Raw genomic sequence first — 25,456 nt, forward strand, 5'->3', positions numbered from 1 at the left:
GACTTCCGTTTTTTTGCCAGTCCTGGGGCTTGATCTCAGGGCCAGGGCACTGTCCTTGGACACAATTTACTCAAGGCTAGCAATCTGCCACTTGAGCACGGTGCCACTTCTGGCTTTTTCTGTGTACGTGGTACTGAGGAATTGAACCCAGGGCTTCAAGCATGCTAGGTAAGCACTCTACCACTAGGCTACTCTTCCAGCCTCAGACTTTCTTAATATTAAAGAAATGAGTTCATTTCGTTGACAGTAAAGATAAGACCTAAGAAACTATATCATAAAGGAAGATGTTATTTCCAGGGCTTCAAATGAACAGAAACTTAGAGGAGAGATGAGTTATAGCAAAACAAGAGAGATAGGGTTGAGTCAATTAGAGGAGTCACTTACTTATCCAAGGATCTGGGGATCTGGAAAAGGACTTTACAAAAAGGTCACAGGAAACTGAAGAATAGAAGCACAAGAAAAGACGAGGTGCTATAAAGGTATTTAATGCCTCAGTTTATGGTAAGACATTAAGCCCATCATCTTCTCTGGTGCTGACAGGAATTATGTAAATATCTGGGATTAATCACTTTATGGGATTAATGTGTTCATGTTTCTCTCCCTGTTAGGGCATCATCTTTCCAAGGTGATAAGAAAGAGATGAGGGAGAGACAATTTCTAATGCATTTTTTCCTAAGATGAGGAAGTATAGTTACACTTATATTAAAAAAATCTATTATTTAAAGTGTTGTGATTGTAACAAATTAATACTGACCATTTTTTCTCAGATGAACACTTTTCAACTGTTTCCTTTACTAGTTAAGACCTGCTAGTCTGACAATGAAAAGGTTTACTTAACAGATAAAAGAAAGGGTGTATCAAATTTAAGCATTAAAAACCATAGAAGACGGTAGTGAGAACCTTACTTCAAATTCCTAAGTTGGGGAGACATTAGTTTCGTTAATCCTGGGGCTTGAACTCAGGGCCTGGGCACTATCCTTGAGCTTGTTCAAGGTTAGCACTTTACCACTTGAGCCATAGTACCACTTCTGGGTTTTTCAGTGTATGTGGTACCAAGGAATCAAACCCAGAGCTTCATGTACTCTAGGCCAGTACTCTACCACTAGGCCACACTCCTAGCCCCCATTTAACATTTCAAAAATGTGTGTGTCATAATCCATAACAGACATATCATGTTGACACTCAATGGTCTAATGCCCACATAGTACACAGGGTTATGACACAGACAAGGCTCTAAATGTATTTTTGACTTTGCTAAAAGTTCCTTGGCTTGGAAAGCTTCCTACACTCAAAGCTGTGTTTCACAAATTACCTTGTCTTTTCTTTTAAGTGATGGTGAATCAAACAACAGTCACTGCATTTATCCTTCTGGGAGTGACAGACATTAAAGAATTGGAGTCTTTTCTTTTTCCTGTTTTCCTCACCATCTACTTTGTCAATGTGGCTGGGAATGGAGCCATATTACGAGTTGTCATCTTTGACTCAAGACTCCACTTACCTATGTATTTCTTCCTGGGAAACCTGTCCTGTCTGGATATCTCCTTCTCTACAGTGACACTGCCAAAGATGCTGGGAAATTTCTTTTCTACAGATAAAACAATTTCTTTCTTTGGATGCATAAGCCAGCTGCATTTCTTCCACTTCCTGGGGAGCACAGAGGCCATATTGCTGGCTGTGATGGCATTTGACCGCCTCATGGCTATCTGCAAACCCCTTCACTACCCTGTCATCATGAATCCTCAGCTCTGTGCCAAGATAGCTGTCACTATCTGGACCATTGGCTTTTTCCATGCCCTGATGCACTCAGTCATGACATCTCGCTTGACCTTCTGTGCTTCCAACCAGATCCACCACTTCTTCTGTGATGTGAAGCCATTGCTGGAGCTGGCCTGTGGGAACACTGAGCTCAATCAGTGGCTGCTCAGTGCTGTCACTGGGACTATAGCTATGGGTCCTTTCTTTCTCACATTGCTCTCCTACTTGTACATCATCATCTATCTCTTCCTCAAGACCCACTCCTGCAGCATGCTGCACAAAGCGCTGTCCACGTGTGCCTCCCACTTCATGGTCGTTTTTCTTTTCTATGCTCCGGTTCTCTTCATTTACATCCGGCCTGCCTCAGGGAGTTCGCTGGACCAGGACCGGGTCATTGCCGTCATGTACACTGTGCTGACTCCGGCTCTGAACCCACTGATATAAACTCTGAGGAACCAGGAAGTGAAAGGAGCCTTGAACAGACTGATCAGAAGGAAGCTTTGACATGCAGAAACTCCCTTGAATGAGTAATATTCCAGCAGACAAGTGTAATGCTGAGATGTGAAGTTAGTTTGCTTGCATTTATCATTCAGAGAGTGTAACACAGGAACGTGATAATCAAAAACATGTGGGAATTTATATTCTAGTGATGTTAAGAATTCATTTGAGCTAACATAATGCAAGTTAATTGGTGGATACAAAGTGTAGATTCCTAAGGCCATATTTTTTAGGGGCATGTTGGTTGATATGTTATACTTAAGCTTTCTTGTATGAAATATACCTATATAAACTTATGTTTATTAAATGTGTAATGAATTGTCTGTATCAGTCTGTCCCTCTAAGCTTATGGGATGAATAATGGGATGAATAAAATTATAATGCTTTGTATTTTGCATTTTTTTATATTTTGCAATTTTTAAAATTTGGAGAATGATTATCCAACTGAACAGCTGATCATTTACCACTTCTAAATCTCTGGTTTACCACTTCTGATAAATCCAAGAGAGTATGATCGAGGGCTCCACAATGCCTATGGACTCGATAATTTAGTTATGTTAAACTCTTGGTTTTATTGCTCTTTTCTGTAAGTATCTCAGAAAGGCTCTGCAGAGAAGTGTTGAGTTTGCCTCATGAGATCTGAGAACTTACCTCTGATCATTTCAATAGCTGGGCATAGACTAGATGGGAGTCTTTATGTCTTTTTCTAGTTGTTCCATGTGGCTTCAGTTAACTTTCCCATAGGAAAGCCTAGGGTGAGACTTTTTTTTACCAAGAAAAACCTGCCAAGTATCTGAAAGGCAGGGCCATAACAGTCTTCCCCAGCTCCCCCAAACTGACTTTTGGCCTGTCACTGGTAACTCATATTTGTAATTCTAACTACTGGGGAGACTGAAATCTGAGGATTATAGCTCAAAGCAGGGAAGGCAGAAAAGTACCTGAGACTCTTATCTACAATTAACCACCAGAAAACTGGCAGTGCCTCTGTGGTGAAAAGTGGTATGGTGGGCCGGGAGTTTGGCCTAGTGGTAGTGTGCTTGCCTAACATGCACGAAGACCTGGGTTCGATTCCTCGGTACCACATACATAGAAAAAAGTCGGAAATGGTGCTGAGCTCAAGTGGTAGAGCTCTAGCCTTGAGAAAGTCCAAGGACAGTGCTCAGGCACTGAGCTCAAGCCCAGGACTGGCAAAAAAAAAAGTGGTATGGTATTATCCTTGAGCAAAAAACTCAGGGAGAGCACCCAGGCCCTGAGTTGAAGCCTTAGGACCACCACTACCACCACCATCACCACCACCATGACCACCATCACCACCACTGCCATCGTCATTATCATTACCAACAACGAAAGGAAAAAATGAAAAAAACCCCTTCATAACTTCTGTAAAAGTCCTTTTGCAAATAATGAGCTTTATAGGAAGAAAAAACTGATCCTGACTCAAGGGAAAAAGAAATCTTTAAGCAACCACAGCTTCTTTTTTCTTTATATGGACATATATATATATATGTATTATTTATTTATGCAAGTACTGGATGTATTTTGAACAAATTCGCCTGTCTATCATATTGACATTGATCTCCTCCACCTTCCAAATAGCATTTCACTATGCTTCATGCATGTATTTGTCTATATGTATGTTTGAGTATCTATGGGTGTATGTATGTATGTCTATAGTATGTATCTCTAAAATGATGCCACATCCTTTTTGGGTTATATAAAATACAATGGGCTTTTTGGGCTCTTTGTGCTTCTTTTGAGTTATATTTCTTGAAATTATTTGCCTATTTCTTATTAGATAATTTCTCTGGTGCTTAATGTTTGACTTTAAAAAAATATATTCTGTATTTTAATCTGCTGTCAGATGAGAACCCAAGGCAGGTTCTCTTTCACAGTCTGTTTCTTGCTTAGCTTTTGATCTGGTCTGATTTTACTGGTGTTGTGTGCAGGTGGTAGCTTCTAGTAATCCTGCATGTTTTCCATGTTGATAGTGGGTTGGACATTAGAACTTTTTGTAGATTTAATATTTCTCATATTGCTGGGACTACAAAGTCAACCTTTATAAACTTATGAAGTAAAATGAAAAAGGTAACAATTATTGTTATTTGTAAGATTTCCATTTATTCCCTTTCTACTACCTGGACAGAAATGAGGTGAAAGGGAAATTAAGTTGGAGTTTTTAAGCTTGGGAAAATTTAAGTTTTTCCCTTCATCTGGCTTTGTAGAATGAGATTTTAACCCACTATTTTTACAAGAATAATTTATGTGTAACTGGCAAGTGTTTTTATTGCTCAGCACCTGTTCATGGGGCAACTTTCATATATATGACTCTTATGGTACTAAGATACATCTCAACTTTTCCTTCTTGATTTCTCTGTTTGCTTTTTTCCAATGGATTTTGATATGTCTACCCAATACGACTAAATATATGTGACTCAGCAAAAGTATGCTTTCCTTCAAACACTTGTTCTTCAATGTGCTTTTATGGCTGCATTTATCAGACCATTGGTTTGAGGGTTGGTGAGAGGACAGTATAAAAATGCAGTGCGGGGTGTGATGGCTCACACTTGCAATCCTAACTACTCAGAAGTCAGACATCTGAGGATCACTCGTTCAAAGCCAGCCCGGGGGACTAAAGACCAAGAGCCTCTTATCTCCAGTTAACCACTGGAAAACCAGAAGTGGAGCTGTGGTTCCAGTGGTAGGGTGGTATCCTTGACCTGAAGAGCAGCTCAGGGACAGCGCCTAGGCCCAGAGTTCAAGGCCCATGACCCATAGGAAAAAAAATGTTGTGAACAAAAGATAGAAGTAGGCTCAGAATGTGGCTTTAGAAACTCAAAGATGACAGCAGATAGGAACAACAGGACAACAGATACATGAAACAGGCATATAGAAAAGGGTCTGACTCTGCCTTTATCAGGCAACTTCCTCAGAATGGTAGAGCTTCTATGCATGCAGCTAGGTCCCATTGAGTTAGAGCAAACCAATGAATAAATAAGTAAATAAATAAAGGCCTCCAAGGTCACAAAGCCAGCAACTCTGTGCTCACCAATGTGTTTGATGGAAGAGAGTTTCAGGAACTGGGGCACATCACAGAATTAGTGGATAGTATTTGTACACAGAAGTGGATGGAAAAAGCAGCAGTTGTGTGTGTGCATGACTCCAGAGATGGTTCCATCAGCCACACAGCCAGTACTTACTGAGCACAAGTACCAACACATGTGATGATTTTATAGTGAGGTTGAAGACAGGTAGCCACATAGTAGTCATAGGATATCTCTGTGAGCATGGTCATGGCTATTCATTTGTGCATATTCCCTTGCCTCCCTCGGTAAACCCTCTTGGTCATGGGCTATTATCCTTTTAAAGGCTGTTAGGTTCAGTTTGCTAGAGCAGAAGAGGTTTCTAATTTGTATGAAATTAGGCCAGATATCTATCTGACTGACTTGCAAGTGGACTTTGTGTCATCTTGAGCTGTTTCAAAATGTAGGGAGGCCATCTTGTTTCGCCATCACCTGTAACTGGAGGGGAATGAAAAATACACATGATCAGGATAAGAATCTCCAAAGAATTACAGGCTTTCTAGAAGGTAGCCTTGAAGGACCATGGAGGTCACTTGAGACTTTTCTCTTCGAACTCCCTGAAGTTACATGATCTGGTCGTAAATTACATAAAACCTCATTATTGGGGCAATCTCCCTCTGGATTTCTATATCTAGGGATTTGTTTCTAATTAGATGAGAGAAAAATAGCAGAATAACAAGGAGAGATTTCTAAAGATGGCTTTCAGCAGCAACCACAACATAAAGCCTCAATTCAAGTAATCTTTGATGTTTATAGTAGCTGGGAATAAAGCAGTGTTGCTGGTGTTGATGAATACTGGATCAGGTAAGAGGACGAATGAGGAGCAGGCTGGGAGGTTGTGTTTTCTGTTTGCTTGTGAGTGATCTTTTTGTTTACTGTCATTAAATTTCAAGCAGATTTAGGGTTTTTTTTTTACTGTGTATTGACGGACTCTTGATTGACATTGCAGATATGAAAGAACATTTGTGTGCTTTAAATATGATTCCAATCTCAAATGCCTAAACACAGAAAGTTCAGTGAATATAATCATTAATAAAGACTTCATGTGAGTGTTATTTTTCCTTACACAGAAAAATATGATGTTCCTATCCATTTTTCAATGTTCCTGTTTTCTGGGTAAGAGAATTATAAATAATACTTGGTGCATGATTTCTATTTTAAATAGGAGTGTGAACTAGCGTGAAAGTACATAAAGCACACACAGCTAAAAAAGAAAACCACTCTGAATTATTTGAAAACAATCCTTCAAAAATATGGAGTAGAGGTTTGATACTTTTTCAAAATTTCTTCTACCTCTACAGCTAAATCCCATAGGATCTCTAGAACTTTCCTTAGTTCATCACCGTCATCACCATAATCATCATCATCATCATCATCATCATCATCATCATCATCATCACAAGCACCACCATCCTCATCTTCAATTTTGCTGCAGTCACAACAAATTATTTTCTTCTCTCAATGACTTTGTCAAAGCTTGGATGGCTCTCTTCTGTAGCAAGCACCCAAAGTCATATCCTGTACTCAGTTTCCTGACAGTTGTACATTTTCCACAAAGACTTGCTTCTTCCTTTCGATGTATAGGAGCAAACCCACTGCACGTTTAAGGAGATACTTCAGGTACTCTGCAAATAATGGAGACAAGGAAAAGGCAGACAGAATTTTGTAGTTATAAAATGTAATACTATTGTATTTGTACACATACAGACTTAATTATAGCAGGTATAGGTATAATAATTATAGAATTATAATACAATAATCAGAGTCCTATTTTATGGAAGAGAATGAGAGGAAGGAAGATTCCTTTTTTTGCCAGACCTGGAGCTTGATCTCAGGGCCTGGGCACGGTCCTTGGACACATTTTTCTCAATGCTAGCATTCTGCCACTTGAGCATGGTGCCACTTCTGCCTTTTTCTGTGTACGTGGTACCGAGGAATTGAACCCAGGGCTTCAGGCATGCTAGGTAAGCACTCTACCATTTGGCTACAATTCAGCCTCAGACTTTCTTAATATTAAAGAAATGAGTTCATTTCAGAGATAATGAAAATAAGACCTAAGAGAGTATATCATAAAGGGAGATGTTATATCAAGGGCATCAAATAAATAGAAACTTAGAGGAGAGATCAGTTACAGTGAAACAAGAGAAACATGGTTGAGTCAAATAAAGGAGTCACTTTCTTATCCAAGTATCTAGGGATCTGGAAAAGGACTTTTAAAAAAGGTCACAGGAAATTGTAGAACAGAAGCACAAGAAAAGACAAGGTGCTATAAAGATATTTAATGCCTCAGTTTATGTTAAGACATTAAGCCCATCATCTTCTCTGGTGCTGTCAGGAATTACGTAAATATCTGGGATTAATCACTTTATGGGATTAATGTGTTCTTGTTTCTCTCCCTGTTAGGGCATCATCTTTCCAAGGTGATAAGAAAGAGATGAGTAAGAGACAATTTCTAGTACATTCTTTTCCTAAGATAAGGAAGTGTAGTTATACTTATATTAAAAAAACTATTATTTAAAGTGTTGTGATTGTAACAAATTAATATGGACTATTTTTTTTTCAGATGAACACTTTTCAACTGTTTTCTTTACTGGTTAAGACTTGTCAGTCTGATTATGTAAAGATTTACCTAACAGATAAGAAAAAGGTTGGGTCAAATTTAAGCATTAAAAACCATAGAGGTCGGTAGTGAGAACCTTACTTCAAATTCCTAAGTTGGGGAGACTATTAATGATGCATTTGACATTAGTTTAGCTAGTTCTGGTCTTGAACTCAGGGCCTGGGCACTATCTTTGAGCTTGCTCAAGGTTAGCACTTTACCACTTGAGCCATAGTACCACTTCTGGGTTTTTCAGTGTATGTGGTACCAAGGAATCAAACCCAGAGCTTCATGCACTCTAGGCCAGTACTCTACCACTAGGCCACACTCCTAGCCCCCATTTGACATTTCAAAAATGTGTGTGTCATAATCCATAACAGACATATCATGTTGACACTCAATGGTCTAATGCCCACATAGTACACAGGGTTGAAGTAGGGTTATGACACAGACAAGGCTCTAAATGTATTTTTGACTTTGCTAAAAGTTCCTTGGCTTGAAAAGCTTCCCAAACTCAGAGCAATGTTTCACAAATTACCTTGTCTTTTAAATGATGGTGAATCAAACAACAGTCACTGCATTTATCCTTCTGGGAGTGACAGACATTAAAGAATTGGAGTCTTTTCTTTTTCCTGTTTTCCTCACCATCTACTTTGTCAATGTGGCTGGGAATGGAGCCATATTACGAGTTGTCATCTTTGACTCAAGACTCCACTTACCTATGTATTTCTTCCTGGGAAACCTGTCCTGTCTGGATATCTCCTTCTCTACAGTGACACTGCCAAAGATGCTGGGAAATTTCTTTTCTACAGATAAAACAATTTCTTTCTTTGGATGCATAAGCCAGCTGCATTTCTTCCACTTCCTGGGGAGCACAGAGGCCATGTTGCTGGTTGTGATGGCGTTTGATCGCTTCATGGCTATCTGCAAACCCCTTCACTACCCTGTCATCATGAATCCTCAGCTCTGTGCCAAGATAGCTGTCACTATCTGGACCATTGGCTTTTTCCACGCCCTGATGCACTCAGTCATGACATCTCGTTTATCCTTCTGTGCTTCTAACCAGATCCACCACTTCTTCTGTGATGTGAAGCCATTGCTGGAGCTGGCCTGTGGGAACACTGAGCTCAACCAGTGGCTGCTCAATACTGTCACGGGGACCATAGCTTTGGGTCACTTCTTTGTCACGCTGCTCTCCTACTTGTACATCATCATCTATCTCTTCCTCAAGACCCACTCCTGCAGCATGCTGCACAAAGCGCTGTCCACGTGTGCCTCCCACTTCATGGTCGTTTTTCTTTTCTATGCTCCGGTTCTCTTCATTTACATCCGGCCTGCCTCAGGGAGTTCGCTGGACCAGGACCGGGTCATTGCCGTCATGTACACTGTGCTGACCCCAGCTCTGAACCCACTGATATATACTCTGAGGAACCAGGAAGTGAAAGGAGCCTTGAACAGACTGATCAGAAGGAAGCTTTGACATGCAGAAACTCCTTTGAATGAGTAATACTCCAGCAGGCAAGTGTAATGCTGAGATGTGAAGTTAGTTTGCTTGCATTATCTTTCAGAGTGTGTAATACAGGGACGTGATAATCAAAAACATGTGGGAATTTATATTCTAGTGATGTTAAGACTTCATTTGAGCTAACATAGTGCAAATGAAAAGGTGGAATACAAACTGTAGATTCCTAAATCTAAATTTTTTATGGGAGTGTTGGTTGATACAAGTTGTTATATTCATGATTTTTGTATGAAATATACCTATATAAACTTATGTTTATTAAACGTATTATTAATTGTCTGTATCAGTTAGTCCCTCTAAGTTCATGTACCATTTTGGGATGAATAAAATTGTAATGCTTGTATTTTGCATTTTTTCTTCCAACATTTTATTTTTATTGTTTTTGAAATACAAATAAAAATAAATTTTTGTTACATTGCTACTTTTTTCACAAGCTTAACATTCTTTTCAATACAAGGTGAGTACATACTGATATTTTAAATATTCCTTTAAAAGCAGATACAGTAGTTTCTGGCGAACCTGCTCATCAAAAAGATACATGGGTATAAAGGCTACTAGTTCTTCATCAGTTTAGAACATAACTTCTACAATTTGGTCCATTAAAATTTGTAATTATTCCTCCTGTTATGAAAATAAAATAAGCTTCATGGCTGAAAATGCAGAAATATTTGGCACAGACTCTTAGCCAGCTTGAAGATAACGATGTTTTAAGGGTGGAACTCAGGGAGGCCAACTAAAATGCTCTTGGGGTTCTGCTTCACAGAGGACAAGAAGGTGTTTGGAAGAGAACTCAAGACTCACAATTTCCACACAATGTCATCCATACTCACTCAAAATGATCTCAAATCCAACTCTCAGCAGAACAACTCCAACTCCCCAGTGCTTGGAAAGCAAGTTCAAAGCTTAGAGCAAGTACTTCCGCAAGGCCAACCCAACATGTGTTTCTACGATTTTAAAGGTGGAAAAACTTCACTATTCATATATAATACCTTATGCACAATTACATTAGGTTGCAGAACACTGGGTTGACAAAACTTACAAAAAGAATAGATCCAAACTGTCTAACCTTCCACCATTGTCTTGAGTATTAAACGCAAGCCACCTTTTGCCATTTGCAGGGGTGTCTTTTCTTTTTTATTCTCAATGTAAATACTTGCTCCTTGGGTCACCAGCAGTTTTGCTTCTTCCATTCTTTTCTCATCACAGGCTAGGTGTAGGGGAGTGTTACCCTCAGTGTCTTGTATGTTTGTGGATGCTTTGTAGTACAGAAGCATATGAATCATCTTCAAGTTACCCTTGGCTGCTGCCCGGTGCATTGCAGTAGCCTCATAATAGTCTTTAGCATCTGGATTTGCCCCACTTTCTAGTAACATGACAGCAATCTCATGTCTATTTTTTGAAGCTGCATAATATAGGGGAGTACAGCCATTCTGATTGATAGCATTCACCTGGGCACCTTATCCCAGGATGGCTTTTACAATCTCATCCTGGCCAACAGAAGCAGCAATATGAAGAGGAGACCAACCTGCATCATCTTGATCATTCACTGGCACTCCAAGCTGCAGCAAGAATTCAACAATTTCTGTATGTCCAGCTGAACATGCCCAATGCAATGGACTTCTGCTGTCCTGGTCAGTTCTAGTAGCCAGGGACTTATCGAAGAGGATGCTCTCCTTCAACTCCTCCAGCTTTCCATTGTAGGCCAGGTTACACACCATCAGGTTAGACACACACCCCTCCATTTCGTTTCCTCCAGATCTCCGCGAAATCCCAGTATGATCTACTTCACTTTAACAGCCTATTTTGCATTTTTTTATATTTTGCAATTTTTAAAATTAGGAGAATGATTATCTAACTGAACAACTGATCGTTCACCACTTTTATGTCTCTGGTTTACCACTTCTGATAAATCCAAGAGAATATGATGTAGGGTCCACAATGCCTGTGGACCTGATAATTTAGTCATGTTAAACTCCTGATTTTATTGCTCTTTTCTGTAAGTATCTCAGAAAGGCTCTGCAGGGAAGTGTTGAGTTTGCTTCCTGAGATCTGAGAACTTACCTCTGATCATTTCAATAACTGGGCATAGACTAGCTGGGAGTCTTTATGTCTTTTTCTAGTTGTTCCATGTGGCTTCAGTTAACTTTCCCATAGGAAAGCCTAGGGTGAGACTTTTTTTTTTACCAAGAAAAACCTGCTGAGTATCTGAAAGGCAGGGCCATAATGAGCATTAGCATAACAGTATTCCCCAGCTCTCCCAAACTGACTTTTGGCCTGTCACTGGTAACTCATATTTGTAATTCTAGCTACTGAAGAGACTGAGATCTGAGGATTATGGCTCAAAGCAGGGAAGGTAGAAAAGTACCTGAGACTCTTATCTACAATTAACCACCAGAAAACTGGCAGTGCCTCTGTGGTTCAAAGTGGTACAGCACTACCCTTGAGCAAAAAAGCTCAGGGAAAGCATCTTGGCCCTGAGTTCAAGCCTTATGACCACCACTACCACCACCATCACTACCACCATGACCACCATCACCACCACTGCCATCATCATTATCATCACCAACAACGAAAGGAAAAAATGAAAAAATAATCTCATCATTTGTGCAATAGTCTATTTGCAAATTAAGCTTTGTAGGAAGAAAAAACTGATCCTGACTGAAGGGAAATAGAAATCCTTAATCAACCACAGCTTCATATATATATATATGTTTATATATATATTTATACCAGTACTGGATGTATTTTGAACAAATTCGCCTGACTATCATATTGACATTCATCTCCTCCACCTTCCAAATAGCATTTCATTATGCTTCATGCATGCCATTGTCTGTCTGTCTGTATATATGGGTGTATGTGTGTCTGTATGTATGTCTCTACATATGTATTTTTAAAATGATGCCACATCCGTTTTGGGTTATATAAAATACCATGGGCTTTTTGGGCTCTTTGTGCTTCTTTTGAATTATATTTCTTGAAATTGTTTGTCCATTTACTTACTGGACAATTCTTTTGGTGCTTAATCTTGGACTTAAAACTCTTTCACAGTTTCTGTAATTTTCTTGCTTAGCTTTTGATCTGGTCTGATTTTACTGGTGTTGTGTGCAGGTGGTAGCTTCTAGTAATCCTGCATGTTTTCCATGTTGATAGTGGGTTGGACATTAGAACTTTTTGTAGACTTAATATTTCTCATGTTGCTGGGACTACAAAGTCAACCTTTACAAACTTATGAAGTAAAATGAAAAAGGTAACAATTATTGTTATTTGTAAGATTTCCATTTATTCCCTTTCTACTATCTGGACAGAAATGAGGCAGAAAGGGAAATTAAGTTGGAGTTTTTAAGCTTGGGAAAACTTAAATTTTTCCCTTCATCTGGCTTTGTAGGATGAGATTTTAACCCACTATTTTTACAAGAATAATTCATGTGTAACTGGCAAGTGTTTTTATTGCTCAGCACCTGTTCATGGGGCAACTTTCATATATATGACTTTTATGGTACTAACATGTTTCAACTTTTTGTTCTTGATTTCTCTGCTTTTTCCAATGGATTTTGATATGTCTACTCAATAGGAATAAATGCATGTGATTCAGCAGAAGTATGCTTTCCTTCAAAAACATGTTCTTCAATGTGCTTTTATGGCTGCATTTCTCAGACCATTGGTTTGAGGGTTGGTGGGAGGACAGTATAAAAATGCAGTGTGGGGTATGATGGCTCACACTTGTAATCCTATCTACTCAGAAGCCAGACATCTGAGGATCGCTCGTTCAAAGTCAGCCCGGGGGACTAAAGACCAAGAGCCTCTTATCTCCAGTTAACCACTGGAAAACCAGAAGTGAAGCTGTGGTTCCAGTGGTAGGGTGGTATCCTTGAGCTGAAGATCAGCTCAGGGACAGCACCTAGGTCCAGAGTTCAAGCCCCATGACCCATAGGAAAAAAAATGTAGTGAACAAAAGATAGAAGTAGGCTCAGAATGTGGCTTTAGAAACTCAAAGATGACAGCAGATAGGAACAACAGGACAACAGATACATGAAACAGGCATATAGAAAAGGGTCTGACTCTGCCTTTATCAGGCAACTTCCTCAGAATGGTAGAGCTTCTATGCATGCAGCTAGGTCCCATTGAGTTAGAGCAAAACAATGAATAAATAAATAAATAAATGCCTCCAAGGTCACAAAGCCAGCAACTCTGTGCTCACCAATGAGTTTGGTGGAAGAGAGTTTCAGGAACTGGGGCACATCACAGAATTAGTGGATAGTATTTGTACACAGAAGTGGATGGAAAAAGCAGCAGTTGTGTGTGTGCATGACTCCAGAGATGGTTCCATCAGCCACACAGCCAGTACTTACTGAGCACAAGTACCAACACATGTGATGATTTTATAGTGAGGTTGAAGACAGGTAGCCACATAGTAGTCATAGGATATCTCTGTGAGCATGGTCATAGCTATTCATTTGTGTATACTCCCTTGCCTCCCTCGGTAAACCCCACTTGTTCAGTCTATCATCCTTTTAAAGGCTGTTAGGTTCAGTTTGCTAGAGCAGAAGAGGTTTCTAATTTGTATGAAATTGGGCCAGATATCCATCTGATTTGCATGTGGACCTTGTGCTAGCCTGGGGTGTTTCAAAATGTATGGAGACCATTTCGTCATCACCTGTAACTGGAGGGGAATGTAAAATACACATGATCAGGATAAGAATCTCTAGGGAGTTACAGGCTTTCTGTGAGATAGCCATGAAGGACTGTGGAGGTCACTTGAGACTTTTCTCTTGGAACTCCCTGAAGCTGCACAATCTGGTCTGCAACTCTCAGAGCATTGCTGCACAGCTCCGGGTTGCTCACTCTCATTCATTAAGTGTTTCTGCTAGGACAGAACTCCTGGGACCATGATTCCATCACCCCATAAAATAAAAACTGTGAGAGCTGGAAATTTATCATCTACTCTTCTGCTTTCATTTCCAGTACAGGCAAGTTGTCTTCCTGCTCTTTATCTCCCTTGTCTTCCTCTTCCTCCTCTGGGTTATCATTTAGCCTTGTCATGTTTAGTCACCCATACTGTTTGTAATGTGTGCTGTTTGGGATGGGTGGTATGGAAGGAAATTAAGAATCTGATGGAGTAGTATGTAAGTGAGGTATTCAAATTATTTGACCTGGTTCTGAGTATTGGTTAGTTCAAAGTTCTGCAAACCAGCTGTGTTCTAGCCTTTAGCTACAAGGAATTATTTGATGCCCTCCAATGCCTCTTTGTGTTTTTAAAGCAAGGGGTATATTTTAAGTTCATGATTATAAAAAGTTCCATTGTGTTTAGTGTAATGAAAGTTTTCAAATTCATATTACATGAGAGGAAAAAATAAATTTTATCTGTCAAAGAATTCAGGCTGGATGTTGGTGGCTCATGCCTGTAATCCTAGGTACTCAGGAGACTGAGCCCTGTGGATCACGGTTTGAGGACATCCAGTGCAGGAAAGTTCATGAGACTGTTATCTTCAGATAATCCCCCCAAAACTAGAAATGGAGCTATGACTCAAGTGGTGAACTGGTAGTTTTTTTTTTTAATTTTTTTAAGTTCATAGACAATGTCCAGGCTGTGAGTCAAGCCCCAGGACCAGCACACACACACACACACACACACACACACACACACACACACACACACACACACACACACAGAGAGAGAACTCAAAAGACTCAAGGTCTTTTATGTAGGAAGGAACCAAGTTTACTGATGGCTTCATGGGGCAGTGAGAACAATTCTATGAAGCAATGATGTTAGGAACTCTTGTTTCTATTATATATCACACACAATGTTATGTAATAAAAAAGGGGCAGGCCATTCAAAGGGCAGGAATTTATGGGCATTGTTCAGAGGTCAAAATAGGAAGTTAGTGATCATACTGGTTAAAGAGAGTGTAGCTTGACTTTAAAAATGATCTCTTTTGAGGATGTTCTCTAGATACATTATAGCCTTGTAAAATGTTGGGAAAAATGTAGGGACCTATCTGTTCTATTCTCTACCTTATCTCTGACAGAAATTTGAATCTATCTCTGTGTACTCTGTGTATCCTGAAGTAAAGCATGCTTTACTTCGAAACTTAAATAGTGCCCCAGGTGGCACAATTCTTTGGTCATACCTGGCATATAGTTGAAATGTAGTTTTCCTTTTAAATATGAGGAAAAGCTCAGGCTGTGGAAGTGTTTGGGCTAAACAAGACAGAGTAACAAATTTTGTTGACCTTAGAATTTAAAAGATTGTAATTTTTCAGTTCCTTTCTTTTTTCTTTTTCTTTGTGGTGATCTTTGGGATTGAACTCAGGACCTTGTATTTGCTAACAAGCTCTCTACCACTTAAGACATGCCTCCAGTCCATTTTGCAGTGGCTGTTTTTGAGGTACGGTCTTTCTTTAGGCCTGAGCCAGTCTGGGCTTCAGTCTTTGTATTTGCTACAGATGGCAGGAGTGAGTCACGGTACTCAGCCTGTTGATGGAGATGAATCTTATACATTTCTTTTGCCTTGGCTAGCCTTGAATGTTGATCTCCTAATCTCTGCCTGTAAGTAGCTAAGATGGCAACTTGGGGCATTGCTTTGCCTTTATTTTTCTCTGTTCTTAAGCATTCTCTCTTTGGGGAATGTTTGCAGCAAACAGTGCCATGGAGAATGTCCCCACTGCCAAGGTCTGCATCATGCATTGTGGGCCTGTGTCCCAAGGCAATCAGCTTGTGGCTACTGCATTTACTTGATTAAATCAGATGGTTTGGTTCCATATTCTCTTATGACATTACTCTTTGAAAAGTTCCTTTTCCTTCAATATTTTCATACCTAATGCTATATATTAAAATATACAAAGGAATCATTAAGAATGCAAGGAGAACCAAGACACATCCACAGGAAGAGTCTCCAATAACTTCCTGACTATTACACTGACTATGACAGTCCTGAGTTTAATCCTTATCAGCTGTCTCTAAGACATGTTGGAGAAGAAGAGAAAGCCACCACACCTTAGTCCCTGAAATTCCAAGTGGATTTTCCAGTGTTCACTTTGAACACTGGAAAGAAATGTTAAAATTATTGACTTATAATAAATGTTAATTATATAAGAAATGTTAAAATTTTTGACTTATAATAAATGTTAAAATTATATAAGAAATGTTAAAATTATTGACTTATTCATTAATTAGATTTGTCTTATCTATAGAGTTGCAAAGAGGCTTTGAATTCAACATGCTGATGTATGTGTACAATGCACCTTATCTATGTCGCTCTTGCCGTCTGGTTTCTTTTGTAAGGAGTTGCTATAAAGTAGATGTGAGCCCTACTATTGAGCACATTTTAGGTAGGGATTATGTTGTTTATAACAGCCATGTCTCTTATTTTGTAGATTATTGCTGTTGCAGCTAATGAATACTGCAATTGGTGCTGCTTCTTTCTCAGTCTTCAAGATTAAACCTCATGGAAGGAGAAAACCAAACCTCTTTCTCCGTCTTCATCATCATGGGTTTCTCCAATCTAAATAATTTGCAATTTTTACTCTTCACCACATTTCTTACGATCTATCTATGCACCCTTGGAGGAAATGTCTTCATTATTTTGATGACACTGATGGACTCTCGACTACACACCCCCATGTATTTTTTCCTGAGGAACTTGGCCTTTCTTGACATCTGCTACACCACCACCAATGTCCCCCAGATGATGGTGCATCTCCTCTCACAGAGGAAAAGCATCTCGTATGGAGGCTGTGTCACTCAACTTTTTGCATTCCTTTTCTTTGTGGGCGTAGAGTGTCTTTTGCTGGCAGCCATGGCCTATGACCGTTACGTTGCCATCTGCAAGCCTTTAAGGTATTCTGTCATCATGCACAAGGCCCTGTACAGCCGGCTGGCCGCCTCCTGCTGGGGTTGTGGTTTCCTTAACTCGGTGGTGCACACAGTGCTGACCTTCCGTCTGCCCTTCTGTGGCCACAACAAGATCAACTACTTCTTCTGTGACATCCCACCTTTGCTGGTCCTGTCTTGTGGGGACACTTCTGTCAATGAGTTTGTGTTACTCCTCATTGGAGTCTTCATTGGCTGGGCTCCTTTCCTGGGCATCATCCTTTCCTACCTCTACATCATCACTGCCATCTTGAGGATCCGCTCCTCCGAGGGGAGACGCAAAGCCTTTTCTACCTGTGCCTCGCACCTGATCATTGTCCTTCTCTACTATGGCAGCTCCATCTTCACATACGTACGGCCCATCTCGTCTTACTCACTCACTAAGGACAGGTTGATCTCAGTATTGTACAGTGTCGTGACTCCCATGCTCAATCCCATCATTTACACTTTGAGGAATAAGGATATTAGAAAGGCTCTGAACACTGTGTTGAAAAAATAGGTACTTCCACATTTCATTGACCTTGAAATGTAATGTCAAGTTTTGCCTATGATTGGATAAATAATATAATTAAAATGATTTATTTTAGTAGTATTTCCTGATTGCCTCTCACCAAGATTATTAATAATATCTTAAGAGTTCCTTGTTAATTTGAATGGTAAACCAAGTGGTGCAACATGAACAGCATATGTATTGGATAAATGGTAGATAATGGTTTTAGTATTATTTTTCACTCTTAAATGCTTGCATGTTCACTAAGCTTTTCAACTGCAAAGGTTGAAAAGCTAATGAGAAGTTTATAGGCATAGGATGTACTTATTTCTCCATGGTTCATGTTCTCTGTTAACAATCATACCAAATGTATTGGTTAGGTGAGTTGTTCTTGAAGTTTTCTAACCTATGATGAATTATCCATTGGCGCTGTGTGGTCCTTGTTTTCCTTTGCTTTTCCCTTGCTCACTTACTGTCTTTTCAAAATCTAGAGAAAAGTTTCCTTCAGGGAATTCAGAAATCTCTCTCATTTTTATTCCACAAACAGATTTTTTTTTGTGGGAATGACCAAACAAGGCTGATTTTGGTTTGTTTTAGTTTTTGTAAAATTATTGGTTCATTGTTCTCAGAGTTCCATGAAAATTTTGGCGAGAAGAACCTTGAATCTATAATTTGCTTTTGTTAGTATAGACATTCTAACTTTATTGCTTCTTTTATCCTTTACATGGGAGGTCTTTCCACTTGTTTTTCTTCCCTTCAGTGTGTTTCTCCAGTGTTTGTAAGTTTCACTGTAGAGGTCTTTAGTTTGCTTTGTTATAGTAACTTCCAGGTTTAAAAATATCTAGTGCGAATGTGATTATTTTATTTCTTTTCTGCCTGTTTATTATTAGTGTATTAAAATATTACTAACTTTTTAGCCTAGATGCCCACAGTGGACAAATGGATCAAAAATGTGGTATATATAGACAATGGAATTTTTACTCATTCGTTAGAAAGGATGATATTGCACCATTTATAAAGAAATGGAAAGAGTTGGAAAAGTTATGTTAAATGAAATAAATCATACCCAGAGAAAAAGGATGCGCATTTTCCTTATATGTGGAAGGTAGATTTAGTTTATAATCTTGTAAGTATATATGTTGGGTGGTATGCAAGTATATGCTAATATATTAACTGAAATATAGGAGAACTCAAATACTATAAAATTCCTTAGAAAGGCAAAGTGAAAGTTCAACAAAATAAACACCAATTAGTGGGTACTTGAAAGGGGTAGAGTGGGGTCCATGGGAAAGGGGTAGACACATGAAGAGAAGAAGATGGGGAGATTGCAGACAAGGATTTAGTGTATATCCTGCAAAATTAAGAAGAGTATGGGAGCTAGGCACGGTGGCTCATGTCTGGTTGAGGTCTGAGGATTGGGGTTGAAAGCTAGCCTGCAAACTGAAGTCCGTGGGGCTCTTATTTCCAATAACCACCAGAAAACCAGAAGCTGTTCTGTGGCCCAAGGGTTAGGGCAGTAGCCTTGAGCTGAAGAGCTCAGGGACAGTGCCCAAGTCTAGAGTTCCAGTTCCATGAGTAGCAAAAAAATAAAAATAAAAGCAAAAAGAGTATGGGAGGGATAGGTGAGAATGTAGAAGGAGTGACATTGATCAAGATGCATTGTATTCATAAATTGCTTTGTTCAATCGCAACTCCTTTGTAGGATTAAAGATAATTAAAAAGAAAACCAGCAAAAATTACAACTTTTTAAATATTGCTTTTGTTTTCTATAATGTTACTGAATTCATCCACCAGTTTGAACTCTCTTTGGTGAGGTTTTTTTTTTTTAGGTTATTTTATTCTATGAAAATGAAGAGTTTCGTTTTTGGGTTCTTTGCCTTCTTTGTTATTTTTATGCTCTTTGTCTCTTGCTGTTGCCTAGACCTTCCACTACTATGCAGATCGAATTCCAGCATCCTGTCAGAGAAGTATGGCTGTATCAAGGATCTGGCTATTTGCTTCTTGATTGAATCCTCAGAAGTACAGCAAAGTAGATTCCTAACAGAATTTCATTAAAGAGATTTCTGTTTATGTTTGTTATATCCTTCTATTAAAAGTGGCGAGCGTAAGTCATCGAGATACCTGCAACTAACAAAACTATTCAATAGCTGACTTTTAGTGAGTTAAGTCAGTGAATGTCTGCAGATGGGCATCCTTCTCCTGGTTCTGGTGTAGATGCTAATCTTGAATAGTAGAAGGCTTGCAAGAACCCTGGAAAAATAGTTCCTCAGAGAGAACAAGGGAAACCATTTTACATTATATTCTCCTCTGAACAATAGGAGTGTGATCATCTTTGAGATGCCTTCTTATACTACATCTCATCATCATTAAAACAGAATCAAATTGGGCTGGAAGTATGGCCTAGTGATAGAGTGCTTGCCTAGCATGCATGAAGCCCTGGGTTTGATTCTGAGGTACCACATACACAGAAAAATCCAGAAGTGGTACTATGTCTCAAGTGGTAGAACGCAAGCCTTGAGAAAACTCAAGGACAGTGCTCTGGCCCTGAGTTCAAGCCCCAGGACTGACCCCCCCACCAAATAAAACAGATTCAGATTACTTGCCAGATGTGCAAATGAGCTAATGTTAGTGGTCATGAGCTTGGATTAACTAATGATTGCATGAGATTGGTAGGTCATAAAGTATTTTTGTGGAGATACAGACTGAATAGGTGGTGCACTCATTGGTAATAATAAGTAGGGTGACAACCTTGAGTAAAAAATCCAAGTATGGTCTTGAATTCAAGTCCCAGGACCAATATAAAAATAGAATATTAATAAAACCATTCAAATTAATCAGGCTGTAATAGGGCAGACTTTCTTTCCAGTTGGAACAAGTAGATGTTAGGATATTTGGGCTGTGCTTCACAAAACTCAAGGGAAGGATATAGTGTAGATACTGTTCTTAATCAAGTTGTGGGTTAAATACAAATTCTTAAACTATTTCTAAAAAGCTCCTTAAGCCTCTTTTGTTCTGAGAAGGAAAACCAATCTGTATCTAGAAATCATGAAAATGGAAAGTACCAAGGCAAATAAAGATTCAATTGGTAGAGAACTTTGTCATTGCTATGGAAATTAGCAATTTGTTTTAATTAATATAATTTGCACTAATGAGTTTTCAATACAGTATCACAAGGGACAAATAATCATGTACTAACACATTCAAAGGCATTAAAAATTCAGAACAAACTGGCTGATTAGTAGGATATGATCAATATTTTAATTCATTAAATTTATTTGAAAAAATAAGTGACAATAACTCTTTAGTAATGTATCTTTTCATTATGTCCAACTGTAAGGTAAATAACATTTGGCTAGCGTTCAAAATAAATTATTAAAAGCAAGCAATAAAATTGGTGAAAAATTTGGAATTTTACACTGAAGATTAAAATCTATTATAATGCAATAATGTATTACATAGTCAAGATTAATAATAAGAAGAGATAGGCAAAACTATAGGTAGTTAAGTTATAGAAAACAATATTTGAATTCAGAGTAAACATGCAAAAATGCTCTTATCAGAAAACTCAACAAAATATCTGTCTTTGGCCACCAGAATTGCCATCGAATTAGAATAAGAAAACTCATTAGTAGTGTTGATTAAGGCATAGAGGGGCAAGATCTTGTTCAGATGAACTCTTTTAGTCAAGCAATTTTATTATACCTAGTAAAATATTGACTACATATATGTATATTTCAATACAGTAATTCCATTTTTATAAATGAGCCTTGCAGAAACATTTTCTAAAACAGGCAAAGATGAATATGCAAGACTGTTGATTGTAGCAAATATGTAGCAACATAAATAAAAATACCAAATTTCTCCTAAGTTTCCATTAATGAAGAGATATGTTAAATTAATGAAGCTATTCAACTATTAAATGACAATACATGTGTTATATGTCTCTCTTCCTCTCTCTGGGTTTCTCCTATATACTTCCCTGAGAAAGAAGTGTTAAAATATACATACATAGTATAAAATATATGTTTAATGTATTTAGTGCGATTACATTGTTGCTTTAATTTTATAGAAATTTGGAAGCATAGAAAGAGACTTATTTCATTTGGTTTTGAGGCAAGGTCTCATTCTGTAACCTCTGCTGTTCTGAAAATTGCTATGTAGCCCTGAGTGGTCTTGAACTCATAATCTTCTTGCCTCAGCCACAGTGCTGGGATTATAAGTCCTTGTCACCACACTCAGCAAAACACACTAAACTATTCCCAAGAATTGATGTTATTATTAACAGAAATCAAATTGTGCAAATGCAGAGTGTCACTTCTGCTCAAGTGTCCTTAATTTAGCCTCCTAGGTATTAGAATAGGAGAGATTAAAACAAATAGTAACAAAGCTGAAGGAAAAAGCAGTGGGGTACCAAAAGAAAAGACATTTTACTTTAACACCGAAATCAAGCTAAATTATGTCTATAAAGGACAGGTTTTCTGTGGAAGTCAAAGTTTTTGTTGCTAAAACAAGATACTTGAGCAAAACAATCCAAATGAGGTAAGATTAATTTTTCATTATAGGTTTCTGTTCAGTTATGGTAGGGAGCAGGTGGCAGAGCGAAGTTCTCATCTCATGGTGGACAGGAAACAGAAAGAGAACAGATCACAGACCAGGTATAGCTTTCAGAAATAAGCCTCCAGTGATTCACTAGTGACTCACTCTAGCTGGGCCATGTCTCTTAAATCTTCTACAATTTCACAATAGCAAGTCATCTGCTGGGGAACCAAATGTTTATGAGTGTGTTGGGGACATTTCATATTCAAACAATAAGTTTCCATTTATAATGAAACAAAAAAGGGAATCAAGCAGATTACCTTCAATGGAGGGAACTTTTATATGTGTAACTCCCTTCTTCCTCACCATTTCACTTTAATTTGTATGAGAGAAAAAAAGATTTTTATTATAAAGTTAAATCTTTTTAGTTCCCCCTTACTTTTCTGTGTGTTTGGAGAGATGATGGGAAGTTTTGATGCAAATATTTCTTTCTTACTGTGGAAAAAATTTTCATCTTGGACTTGATATCTTTCTTTCTTTCTTTTTCTTTTCTTTTTTTTTTCCCCTATTGGTTGTGGGCCTTGAACTGAGGGCCTGGGAACTGTCCCTGAGGCTCTTCTGCTCAAGGCTAATGATTTAACCCTTTGAGCCACAGCTCCACTTCTGACTTTCTGATGGTTAATTTGGAGATGAGAGTCTCAAAGACTGGCTTTGAACTGAGATCCTCAGATCTCAGCCCTCCTGAGTAGCTAGGATTATAGGTGTGAGCCACCAGTGCAAGACTGGACCTGATTCTTAATCTTCATAGGAAGGTAGGCCTATTCAGCAGCTGAAAGTTGGCTAGGGCAAACTAAGAAGATAATAACTAGATCTACAACACTTTGAAAGAAAAGAAGATATTTTTTTGTTATTACATGTTGATATAGTAACAGGATAAAATATACCATCAGGACAAAATAAAATCTTAAGGAAAATCAAACAAATTTTGTGACACAATTCTTAAAATTCCCACAACTCATATACAGGAGGCATTAGTTTTTCCAATTGAGTAACCATAGTTCAGCTCTTCAAAATGGAAAAAGATAGTACTTTTGTGGATTATGGTAAAATGCATCGTTGAAGAAGATCGCACAGAAAACGGCCTCAACACTATTGCTTTAACTCTGAACGTGGGTACTACAGACATTTCTATACTAATTACCTAAGAGAACACATTCAAATGTATGACTAGCCAACATCAACATCTGCAATACAAAACAAATTCACCATTGGGGTTCTGTGGCTCATGTTCTACATGTCTGTTTTCCTTGTTACCTGAGAATATATTGATTAATACCACTAGATTCTTACTTCATTGTGTATGTTTACATTTTGAGAAAACAATCCCACTATAACATCCAATGCGATTTACTCTGTAGTATGTATTCTTACCAACTTCACAAGCAACATAATTACATATCAGCTCTTCAAAACAAATACCCCAGAGGTGTTCTTTTAAGTCTTTCCGAGGCAGAGCTTCCTTTTGATCAACCTGTTCAAGGCACTCTTCACTTCCTTGTTCCTCAAAGTGTAGATCAGTGGATTTAGGACAGGAGTCACCACACTGTACATGATGGCAATGACCCGGTCCTGGTCCATGGAATTCCCTGAGGCAGGGCGGATGTAGGTGATGACAACAGGAGCAAAGAAAAGAATAACGACGGTGAAGTGGGAGGCACACGTGGACAGCGCTTTGTGCAGCATGCTGCAGGAGTGGGTCTTGAGGAAGAGATAGATGATGATGTACAAGTAGGAGAGCAGCGTGAAAAAGAAAGGGACCGTGGCAACGGTCCCCGTGACAGTATTGAGCAGCCACAGGTTGAGCTCAGTGTTCCCACAGGCCAGCTCCAGCAATGGCTTCACATCGCAGAAGAAGTGACGGATCTGGTTGGAAGCACAGAAGGTCAAGCGAGACGTCATGACGGAGTGCAGCAAAGCATGGAGAAAAGCCATAGTCCAGGCAGTGACCGCCATCAGGGCACAGAGCTGAGGGTTCATGATGACAGGGTACCGAAGTGGCAGGCAGATGGCCACAAAACGATCTAACGCCATCACAGCCAGCAGGAAGGACTCCGTGGTGCCCAGGAAATGGAAGAAATGGAGCTGGCTTATGCATCCCAGGTACGAGATGGCTTTGTTTGTAGAGATGAAGTTCTCTAGCATCTTCGGCAGGGTCACCGTGGAGTAGCAGACATCTAGACAAGCCAGGTTCCCCAGGAAGAAATACATAGGCAAGTGCAGCCTTGAGTCAGAAATGACCACTGTCAGGATGGCTCCATTTCCAGCCACATTGACGAAATAGATGGCGAGGAAAATTACAAAAAGGAAAGGTTGTGGCTCTTGTATGTCTGTTACTCCCAGCAGGATAAATTCAGAGACTGAGGTCTGATTCAACATCACTTACGTCGAAATAATTTGTGCAACACTATCTCTAGTGAAAGTCAGTCTTTCCAGCCTGCAATTATTATTATTCTTACACAATGAACTTTAGATTTTATGTGATGTTTGAATGTCTACATTATTAATTATTGTCAGTTTTGACTCAACCTTTTAAAAATGAACATCGTCATGGATATTTTCCTTTCTCTTAGGGATTTAAAGCAGATTGGCCATGCATTGTGTTCTCTGGCCAATTCCTAAGACAATTGTAGAATGTGATAATTTATTTTTTTTATCTACTCCATCCCATTGCTATTTATTTTCCTAGTGAGAAGTTAGGTGAAGCATTTTGACTTCTGAAAGATAATCAGGGATGAAATAATTATATTATAAAAACCTCTAAGATAGTGTGAATGGCTTTTTCTTAGAATGTATGTGCTAGAATTATTCTCTTACTTACTCATCTCTCCTCATTCTCATCAGTGGGAAGGTCAGGAAACCTGTTCAGATAGAAAATGAGACCACATTAATTTGTGTTAATCTGAAGTATAGAAATTTGATCATTGCTGTATTTAATGATAGGTTTAGTTTTTTCTCTTAATTTAAGCCTTTGTGTTTTTCAGATAGGATCCAAAATTTACATTTTTAATGATAAATGCTATTGTCTCTAGTTGCTCTGGGAA

General features: G+C 38.8%; 4 protein-coding genes, 1 long non-coding RNA gene and 1 pseudogene across 5 annotated transcripts in view; 3 read left to right on the forward strand and 3 right to left on the reverse strand.

Annotated features, from left to right (window-relative positions):
• Positions 1-1,332: 1,332 nt before the first annotated feature.
• Positions 1,333-2,259, forward strand: LOC150048007 (olfactory receptor 12D1-like). Its single transcript, XM_090355343.1, is given in 1 exon segment — positions 1,333-2,259. A coding segment is annotated over 1 exon segment (927 nt).
• A 4,448-nt stretch (positions 2,260-6,707) lies between these two features.
• LOC150048008 (uncharacterized) overlaps positions 6,708-25,456 on the reverse strand; it is a 91,658-nt gene continuing 72,909 nt past the window's right edge. The window contains exons 2-3 of the long non-coding RNA XR_016539235.1: positions 25,234-25,273; positions 6,708-6,958 (exon numbers count right to left, since the gene is read on the reverse strand). This is a non-coding gene — a long non-coding RNA (uncharacterized LOC150048008). The remainder of the gene's footprint in view (positions 6,959-25,233; positions 25,274-25,456) is intronic.
• On the forward strand, positions 8,486-9,412 carry LOC150048009 (olfactory receptor 12D1-like). Its single transcript, XM_090355344.1, has one exon. The coding sequence runs from the start codon at positions 8,486-8,488 to the stop codon at positions 9,410-9,412; it is 927 nt and encodes a 308-aa protein (XP_090211470.1).
• Positions 10,516-11,210, reverse strand: LOC150048010 (uncharacterized; annotated as a pseudogene).
• On the forward strand, positions 16,905-17,828 carry LOC150048011 (olfactory receptor 5V1-like). Its single transcript, XM_090356456.1, has one exon. The coding sequence runs from the start codon at positions 16,905-16,907 to the stop codon at positions 17,826-17,828; it is 924 nt and encodes a 307-aa protein (XP_090212582.1).
• Positions 23,850-24,791, reverse strand: LOC150048012 (olfactory receptor 12D1-like). Its single transcript, XM_090356457.1, has one exon. The coding sequence runs from the start codon at positions 24,789-24,791 to the stop codon at positions 23,850-23,852; it is 942 nt and encodes a 313-aa protein (XP_090212583.1).

The sequence above is a fragment of the Megascapheus bottae genome, chromosome 22 (assembly GCF_031878675.1).
Source record: "Megascapheus bottae isolate mThoBot1 chromosome 22, mThoBot2.hap1, whole genome shotgun sequence".
In the NCBI taxonomy this organism is placed as follows: Eukaryota; Metazoa; Chordata; class Mammalia; order Rodentia; family Geomyidae; genus Megascapheus; species Megascapheus bottae.